At 33.4% G+C, this 9,861-nt stretch overlaps 2 protein-coding genes across 3 annotated transcripts; one reads left to right on the top strand and one right to left on the bottom strand.

The window, feature by feature from the left end:
* Window positions 1-326: 326 nt before the first annotated feature.
* LOC144839885 (transmembrane protein 18-like) lies at window positions 327-3,163 on the top strand. 2 transcript variants are annotated; one of them, XM_078695457.1, is made up of 5 exons: window positions 327-454; window positions 1,007-1,091; window positions 1,453-1,507; window positions 1,716-1,809; window positions 2,283-3,163. In XM_078695457.1, exons 1-5 carry the CDS (start codon window positions 386-388, stop codon window positions 2,385-2,387), a joined length of 408 nt encoding a protein of 135 aa, XP_078551583.1. In that variant the 5' UTR covers window positions 327-385; the 3' UTR covers window positions 2,388-3,163. The 2 variants fall into 2 exon arrangements, with proteins under 2 accessions (XP_078551583.1, XP_078551582.1); XM_078695456.1 differs by having other exon boundaries at window positions 1,007-1,124; window positions 2,283-3,159.
* A 1,948-nt stretch (window positions 3,164-5,111) lies between these two features.
* LOC144840141 (uncharacterized) lies at window positions 5,112-9,385 on the bottom strand. Its single transcript, XM_078695828.1, has 2 exons — window positions 9,262-9,385; window positions 5,112-6,118 (listed from the first exon to the last, which is right to left on the bottom strand). The coding sequence occupies exon 2, from the start codon at window positions 6,116-6,118 to the stop codon at window positions 5,372-5,374; it is 747 nt and encodes a 248-aa protein (XP_078551954.1). The 5' UTR covers window positions 9,262-9,385; the 3' UTR covers window positions 5,112-5,371.
* Between the last annotated feature and the right edge of the window lie 476 nt (window positions 9,386-9,861).

The raw sequence follows: 9,861 nt of genomic DNA, 5'->3' as shown, positions 1-9,861 counted from the left end.
TCCGATGAGTATCATTTTCATTTCCAAGGATGAAATTTGCTTTTTCTGTTGTGTTTAAGGACACAACACTATCCCAAACATGATTGCCGTTGAGTGTTTGAAGCTCATGTTTAAATTTGGAGAATTCCACATTTCTAAAGTTAAAGAATATACTTTGTCTTATCAGTTTTTTTTGTTGGTAATAATAATTTTAAAAGTCCTTTAAAAATAGTAATTATTTATTATTATTAATGTGTACTAAAATGCAACTGCGCCCTCTATTTCGTCACCAGTATTTCGGTTCTGTGGTCATGGTTCGGTGCACTTTGTTGTTTTCGTGTCGTGTCATTTGTTCACACGTTGTTTATATTGTGTGGGGCCTAGACTCTCTTTGTAGGATAAAAATATGGTTAATTTACCACCAGATGCCGTACGAGTCGGCGACATTGATAGCTTCCTTGCTTTTTTAAAGAACGTAAGCGTTATCTGAATAATTAGGAGTATGTATGCATAATCTCTCGCCAGGCTAGCCTTTCCGAAACTTTCCTTTCAGACACTCTAAACTCTAGCCTAGCGGGGTCCATTGCACAATCCCTGCCTGGCTGTGTGTACTGGTAGTTTAGGCATAGCTCCATTTTGTCTAGGCTTGGTTGGTAATAAACCAGGGCTCCATTAATCATTTTAATAGTCCTTCACTTGTTTGCTATTGTTGACTGTCTGGTAATTTGTTTTAATGATGTTAAATCCGTAAAGTTTAGGCCTAACTCAACTGCTGGGCCTAACTATATCGCATATACAGTATAACAATAGTCTATACTAGTTACAGTACTACTAGAGACCATGCCAACGTATTAGCTAAGTTGCTATGTACTTATACAACCTATGTTGCTAGGTTTTGGTTTGCATATACTATGATTAAAATCTGATGATGAAAGTTTACCAAAATCCCACACCATAATTTTAAAAATCAAGTGTTAATATTATCATGAATTTACCGTAAAAATTGTTATGTTTTCTTCTCTTACAGATTGACTGGAATGAACCATGGATAATTGGCCTAGTGACTTTACAAATCTTTCTCTTAGTTTTATTAATTCTAACTAGACACTATAGTAATTTTCAAATTGTTCTGTTTTTAACCATGTGTAAGTGATGATTATTGTTTATTATTATTTGTGTAATCTGAAATAAAATATCATTCCAAAGAATAATTCTGTATATTACTAAAATAAACAGCACATGCTATATTACCATCTGCACATGCTTACAGACCAATCAGTTGTGATAGCTCATGTCACTATGATAAATTATGGAATCAAAAGCATATACATAATTACGTACCATTAATATACTGTACATAATATAATACAAGTTGTGTAGATGTAGATATATTAATACACATTAATTTCAATAATTTATATAGCTAATTATGCTTGTTATGATATTAAAAGTGCATTTACCTCTTTAAAACAGTGGGACTTATCTATTGTGCAGAATACATCAATGAGTTTGCTGCCAAAAATTACAAGTAAGATAACCATAAAAACAATACCTATTATTCATTATCGTCATTGTGATGATTGGCTAGTTACTTAAATACTGTGTTCGAATCCCATGACCTACAAAATGCATCATATAACATTAGCATCTTGATACCATTTAACTCCACGTTCTTGTTTTGCTTGATTTTCTTCCAAAAGTTATGATTAGTGTTTTTTTTTCACTTTCTGATATAGGTCGTTCTCAAGACTGCAATACTTTGACTCAAATGGCTTATTTATAACCGTGGTTCTCTCTGTACCGCTTCTCATCGACTGTCTTATTATGGTGGTAATTATTTTTTAGATTTCTTTAACATATATTGATAAAATTTAGGTGATTGCATATGGGACCACCGGTTCTCATCAGATCACCAAAATTGAGAAACTTTGGGGCTGGTTGCGTTCTGGATGCAAGGCCGCCTGGGAATATAGTCGGAGACTGAGAGTGTGCGGTGTAGGATCGCAGGATCTGGGGTTCAAGTTCAATACATGCTCGTCGCATTGCCTGTGTCCTTGGACAAGACCTGTTACTTACATTTGAGGTCAAGTTAGGGTTAAGGTCAAAACACCAACTGCTCTGATTACTGGCTGTATCTTTCCATATATGTTTGATCAAAATAACCAGGGTAATAATGACAAACATACAGTATATATACATGTATATATATATACTGTAAATGAAATTTGTGCCAAATAAATGAATACGTTATTATTATTTTACGCAGTCTAATCACTACATTTATCTTGTTATTTTCACGACAGAGCATGTGGCTATATCAGACAGGTAACTTGGTAGTGAACGTGAAAAAGGCCAAGCTGTTATCGTTAAAACGAGCGTCAGAGTCGGATAAAAAGAAAGAAAATTAACAACCATTGATTGGTTTTCAAAAAGAAATATCAAAAGAACAATGGTTTTAAGAGGAGCAGCCTATTTGCAGCAAGGACTGTCAGCAAACACGCAGTGCAATTGGTTGATAATGTCCACAATTGGGGAAAGGCAGTCACAGAGGAGTGCCAGTCTATTTCGTGCCTAGCTTACCTGGATAAACCCACAATAGCCCTTTCTTCTCAAAGAGTGAGATATAACTTAAAAAGAAGAAATTTTCTTTGAACACACCATTCCCCAAAATGGAAAAAGAGGCATTTCTACCATCTTGTATCTTTAAAGTATTAAAGAACATCACTTGTTTGTAAGATTAACAGCATATATAGGATGTTAAAAACATAGTCACAGTGCAATTGGTTCATTGAATAATTCCTACCAGCAGATCCAGCATACCCAAGAAAGATTTTTTTTAAATCTTATTGATACTGTATGATATCTAGCAGTAATTTTACATAAAATATTGCCATATTATCTGTTGGCTAGTGTGGTTAAAGAAAGTGCACTGTTAAAATAGACTGTGTAATAAAATATTTTAAAATCTTATTAAAACTACAATTATATGAACTGATTCTTGTTAAATACAACTTATTTAACTACAAAACATGTACAGTTACATGTAGTTACTTAGAGTAAGCTTTATCCTCTTATTTAAAATATGATAGAATTCATGTTTTGTACACTGTTTACCTATGTGAATATATAAGGTAAAAATAAATGTTAAACACTGTACCTATATTTTTCTATTTATTTATTTGAAAGGAAAATTTCTATGATTTAATTAAGCAAAATTATAAATTCAAATAAAATGTCATAAAAGGGATTTTAAAAAAACAGGATGGTTTTCAATTTACTTTTTTAACTGTCATATTATTATCCACGTAGATTCCATTAGTAGGCCGAACTATTCAAAATCACACACTGTCTCCATCCACTTTATTTTCTCACTCAATGCCTGTACATATAATAACAACTGTGTTATATTGTTGCAAAACAAGAAGCGCCTTGATTTAGTTAAACGATTTACTGTACTTTCAGTTTAATCATAATCAACTTTTGATTGGGCAAAATTCAATTTGATTTTACAGGTCCTTAATTAAAACAGGCTATTTATAGTCTGATATCGTTCTATTTTGTTTGGGAAACTATATAATTATCTATCGCCAAGGTCAATGATTGTGCAATAGCTGCAATGGGGCTTATGATTACTATACGGCAATCAAAACATGGTCATCGTAGCATAACATTGAAATATTCAATAAATCATTTCAACGACGACGAAAATAACCCCCAAAATTCTCATAATAAAATCCGTCACATTTTGTTTGCGTTCGGAAAAAACACGTTTTAAAATGTCTCTGTATACAATTATCAACGAAACCCGAACGAAACCGAATACACTATAACGTAACGTTGAAGCTAAATCTCTGTTACACTATCAAACTTTATATGATGTGCCCATATGGACATGATGATGTCATATCACTACCATATTTGGGCATATCACTACCATATTTGGGCATATCACACTTTTGATTAGTAATAGTGTAGACAGAGATAACGCGGGTACAGTGTTCGAGCCGCAGCGGCGCTGAAAACACCGCGCAGACGATAAGTTGCGTCCTCGCCAAAATCTCGATTATAGATTGTAGGCCTTTGTGTTTAATTAATACCGGTACATTATCTGACGACCTAAAATGTTTACTTTCGCTGTCTCTCGAAATTGTTGATACAATAATGTATTAGTGATGCTGACATTCATTCATACGTAGCATGATATAAATAAGACAACCCTATTTGAATGTAATAAATTGGTTATATCTTTATTCGAAGTGTGGACTACAATCTAATGTAATAATGTCTTACAGTAGGCATATTGTATACTTTAACAAATTTAGGCCTATTAGGAATGTTTCTACTTTTGTATTTATAAAATAAATAATTGATTTTCATAATAATTGTATAAGGAAAATTTACATCGTAAGGAAATGTGAAATTGTTTTCGATAAGTGTCCGATTACAGTACCAGTGTGTTATGCGCCTATTGTAATATTTTTACTATTGCTATTAGGTAACGCACATCTTTTGAAAAGTATTTGATAAAGGCTATTGTTCACACGTTTTGAAATACAGTTACTTGTTGTTTACATTGTCTAGACAAGATGCATGATGGGATTATGACGTACACCAATACTGTAGTATGTAAATATGAGAATGATATACTTCTATGTGAAGTGAATTGTCACCATTCGAGGAAAATGTTATTTATTTACCGGTTAAAAATTATTAATACAAAAAGTTAATAAAAAATGTTGAACAATTTACAGATTTACATAAATATAATTATTACTATAATTATTATACTATTATTTACAGTAGGCCTATAATTATTTATTGTACATAATAAGATACAATACCAAACAGCATCAAAACCCGCGTAAAATAAACTGAAAAATGATTGCGCGGCTTCCAAATGTGATTGTAAAATTGAAAATACTGTACAAGAAATTGTATTAGATTTTATACGCAGGCATATAATGATACCAGTAAGATTCAAATTATCATACGCTGATTATAAGAAATGACTTATAAATAATTATACATGATCAATTATTAAAGGCGAGTGTTCTAACGAAAGTTTTTTAGTAGTCAAGTGACGAATCTTCCAATAAAAGAACAATTCTTGGAGAATAACTCCAGAACAAGCTTAAAGAAAACAAAGTACCATGGGTATATAATTAATAACAGTGAAAGTACCGTATGGCCACGTCAGATAATTCTAAAAAAACATTTGAAGAACCGTGTTTTCCTTGAAGAAAGTTCCCAAAGAGTCACTCAAAGAACTTGAAGCACTCTAGCCTATTTGCACCACATGATTGTAACCATCACGAGGAAAGTTAATCCCTTTTAACGGTTTGCATAAAATAAAACCTGACCAACAATCCATCTTCCCGCTGATCTCTTTCCATCATTGAAAAGCTATTAAACATACAACGACTATCGCCACAATCACTAGAATCGTGCCTAAGAACAAAGTGATAATGAATGCATTCCTTCGGAAATGTTGCACTTCTCTCGATTCTGGTTGTACTCTTGGTTTGACTTTTGTAACAACAACAGCTTTCTTTGTAGTACCAAAACTGTCTTCCTCTTTCCAGGTCTGATGCCGTGTTAGAGCACTAAATGTTGGTTTCCGTGTCGGGGTTGGGGTGGTGGTGGTGGTCGTAGTTGTTCCATCAATTTCCTTCTTACTGATTAATTTGATTCCAGAAGATTCACCAGTTTCGTTCTCTACGAATGCAACTGGTAAAGTTTCAACGTCAATTCCTGCTGGAGCGGATATCAACTCTCTTCTCTTTGGAGCAGTATTTTCCTCTGAGTCGCTTTTCGTGGTGACGTCTCTTCCAACAGAACCTCTTGAGTTGCCACCACTACGCGCAGCACTTGAGTCTTTACTCTTCTGCTTGCCAGAACTGGTTTCTGGTTTTGCCATCTCGTGAGCAAAAGGCTCATCATATGGATTTACCTTCACCACTGTCTTTTCAGAAGATTGCTCACTTTTCTTTTTCTTTGAGTTCTGTGATTTGTTTGAAACTTTTTGTTTAGAGCCTTTTGTTTTCAATTGTTCACCTGGAAGACCCTGTACAACGTTGGAATCATGGTAAATATGTTCCTTCATGTTATAATTATCTCCCGGCTCTTTCGGGTCCCTCATCTAAAAAGAAGAGAACATAAAATATTATAAATGTTTTATTCTTTATTATTGTAGTATCTCAATAATTAACAACAACAATAATAATTATTATAGTAAAATAAAGGGTATTTCAGGGTAAGCCAGATATCCGAACAAAACTTATGGTGCCCACTTAACAGTCATATGTGCCTTAAGGGAGGAACTTCCTGAAATGTACTCTTTATAATACCATAGAGTGATTCTACCCTAATTAATGCAATGCATTATTTTTTGTATAGTCAAACTACAGTATAACTAGAAAACTCTTCCAATCCAGAAGTTTCTTTAGTTTCAAAAGGTTGCAATTGTTTCCCTATTGAACAAAAAAATTGAAAATATTCCGCGAAACCAGAAATGCCCAAGCCCAAGCATGTGTGGTATTGGATATATAAACAGTATAGATAGATATACACAAATATGTAAAGTATTTATTCGTATTTAGATTGTATCTTTCCAATGGAGTCATCACAATGACCAGAAGGTTTAACTTTATCTTATTTGGAGTGGTGGACGTTTTGTTTTGTAAATTAGGTTAGCAGTCATCTGTAAAGTGCTATTTCAAATTATAAAAGTCAACATTTCATCTACTAGACTATAAATAGAGCGCTTTCGATTTGCAGGACCTCGGACGGGCGCGTATTGTTGGTCGGTCGACTGGACAGAGGAATCCGCCAGAACTGTGTCAAGGAATCGAATTAGGAAGCGGGCAGTTCCAATGTCCCCACATGGTGTAACTAACGGTTCCTACAGAATAGGTCGTCGAAAATTAATCTAAAAGTGTTTGTAATTATCAAAAACGCTTCTTATCACGTGCTATCTTGAAACAGACGTCAGTATTTTAAAGCTTAGTTTCCATTTACACAAGGAGACGTACTGTACGCGCAACGTAATTAAGTTGACCAACAAGCGACAGTAAGAACCAAACTTTAAATGAGTTTCAACAATAAAGCACAAGCACATTTTTTGTCATATAATTTTATAAAAGAATGTATGTACTATAGAGTTAACCTTCGTGAAAAGTGCTTAACCTTTCAGTTATACTCAGAGAACCTACTATTTATCCCACTATTGTGACGTCATTTTATGATATTGTACAACAACAATAATCCACCCAACAGAAATACAGTACTATTACAGTTATTATTAATCTACCGTTTAAGCAGCTGCAAACAATAGAGGTTGGAACAAAGATACTTGGGAAACTTATAATTTTAAAACGTTGTTATTGTATTGCTATCAATTCTGTTGTTGCACCATCATTTCGGTGTACGCTTTGTATTTTTATGAACAATTTGTCTGAAATAAAACTTTGAATTTTTCCATCTGACTCAATGAGTAGTACACCAATGTGGTTTAAAGATGTGTTATCCCCCGAAAACATGTAAAATGAAGATTAATAAAATCAGATTTTGAATAGGCCATTTAGTTTTTAAAAGTTGGCGATCTAATTTGTCCATGAAATCAACTTATCCAGGTAATTAACTAAGTCTGAATGCTATACCACTCTACTGCACAACTATTTTCTACGACGTAATACAAAATAAAAGCCACAAAACCAATTATTTTGTACAATTATGATTATTATAAACACTAGAAAATATACCTCGGTTCACTTTTTTTATTTTTATGGACTTAAATATGCCTGTGTAAATTGGATAAAGTATAATATTCATTTGAATTAATTTTTAAAAGTTTCAACAATGGAGATATCTTTGAATGTTGACAAGCATTAATATCATAAGTTAATTGTTTTAGTTCAATTTTCTCGTACCGGTCATTGTTTGTGGAAACGTCATAAAAATAATTATTTGCATGTTTGCGTCTATTTATTTCTCTCACCGGACGGTAAACCAACATAATTATTTGAATATAGAATGACTGTACCGTAGGCCTACACTAAATCCATCAAGGTAATTCGAAGGAAAATAATAAACACATACCACTTTTATACTTTTATAAAGTTCGAAAAAATGGTGATAATGAAGATGATGGTGATGATGACGACGATGGAGTATAGTTGGGAAGACGACGATGTTGATGGCGAGGATGAGGAAGGTCGTGGAGATGATGGTATGTTACAACGGTAGTGGTAGTGATGATGATGAATATGATGATGAAGGCAGTGGTTTAGCTTGATGATGGTGAGGATGAGGAAGGTCGTGTAGATGATGGTATGTTACGGTAGTGATGTAATAATGACCAAAAGGGGGTGGTGAAGACGGTAGTGGTGATGGTGAGGATGAGGAAGGTCGCAGTGACGATATAGTAGTAGTTGATAGTGGTGATGATGACAATGAAAGCAGTTGTGTAGAAGGTAGATATTGATATCGGTATATGTTGATGGCGAGAATGAAGAAGATCGTGGAGATGATGGTAGTTGATAGTGGTGACGATGATGATGATGATGAAGGTAGTGGCGATGTTTTGGTATTATACAGGCATAAAGGCCTAGAATAACCTACCTCATTCCATTCAGCAAATAGAAAACAAATTTAATTTTAAGAAAAACGTTAAATCACATTTCTGTTCAACAAAATAACTATAAGTCAATCATAGTCTTTTAATTTAACTTGTTTTATTATATTATTGTTTTTGTTATATTTACGTATTTAATGCAATACTTTGTAATTTTTATATTTTTTATTTTTTTTCCTGGATAATCTTTTATAAATGTATTATTTGTAATGTCCGTAATTTATGTTATCATTTTGTATATGTATTTTTGATGATGATTTTCCTAATAAATTCAAATCAAATCAAACGGCGAAGACCGTGAAGTCCTAAAATGACGATAGAACCATGGTTTCTAATGAAGGTAGTGTTGGTGATGGTATTGGTGACGACGATGAACTTCGTAATGATGGTAGTGATGTCCATGGTAAAGATGATCGGGGAAGAGTAAAAATACCCTTCTCTGTGGGATGACGACATTCAAGGTGACGACGATGCACCGGAACCTATACAACACCCATTTCCTCATCAACCCAGTTGATCTTGTTGTATTACGTTAAAATATTTATAAAGGAAATGATCAATGAATATCGCCTAATCAATTCATATGTTTAATTACTTAGATAACTATATATACTATATATTATAAGTATTTAAACAAGATCACTACATACCTTGCTGCTCTTTCTGAGGCGATCCTATTATTATTCACTAAACGATCGGATCGTTGACATTTTATTCACACACTGTCGTTATTTCTTGTGTAAATCGCTCTCCTCGCGTTACGCTCGAATTCCTTCTGTCAATTGGGGTTTCTTTACACAATTTCAATAACAATAGACGAGTACATTGTCTTGTTAGAGTGACTAACGTAGGTATATTTTTTATTTAGCATGACGACAAATTCTATAGAAAGTAGAAAACGCCTTTGTAGGTTGTATAATGTCCTCAATTTGAAACCCACTCATTAGGGCACGTACCGGTACGGTACCGACCCGTCTGTTCCGATTGACGCAACAAACGTTACTCTTTATTAAATTGAGAGGTGGATGATCTAACATCTAACATGTGAATGTTTTATTTTGAATAGTTTTCCCCAAAAATAAACCCTATTTTCATCAGGATTGTTGTCACCTTCCGTCACTCAGATAACCATGGCCGCGTGTCAATAATGGCAAAAAATAATAATAATAATAAAAAAAAATTAATAACAATAAAAAATAAAAATTAAGTTATTGTAGAATACATTTTTTATAATTATTAAACTGGTTCAA

The sequence above is a fragment of the Antedon bifida genome, chromosome 4 (genome assembly GCF_963402885.1).
Source record: "Antedon bifida chromosome 4, ecAntBifi1.1, whole genome shotgun sequence".
Lineage (NCBI taxonomy): Eukaryota > Metazoa > Echinodermata > Crinoidea > Comatulida > Antedonidae > Antedon > Antedon bifida.
This window is presented reverse-complemented; position numbering and strand designations above follow the sequence as displayed.

Coding starts and splice junctions, on each gene's coding strand:
- LOC144839885 (XM_078695456.1), top strand. CDS start 386: ATGGTTAATTTACCACCAGATGCCGTACGAGTCGGCGACATTGATAGC. Junction 1,125..1,452: donor TGTTCTGTTTTTAACCATGT/GTAAGTGATGAT, acceptor TCTTTAAAACAG/TGGGACTTATCTATTGTGCA. Junction 1,508..1,715: donor TTTGCTGCCAAAAATTACAA/GTAAGATAACCA, acceptor TTTCTGATATAG/GTCGTTCTCAAGACTGCAAT.
- LOC144840141 (XM_078695828.1), bottom strand. CDS start 6,118: ATGAGGGACCCGAAAGAGCCGGGAGATAATTATAACATGAAGGAACAT.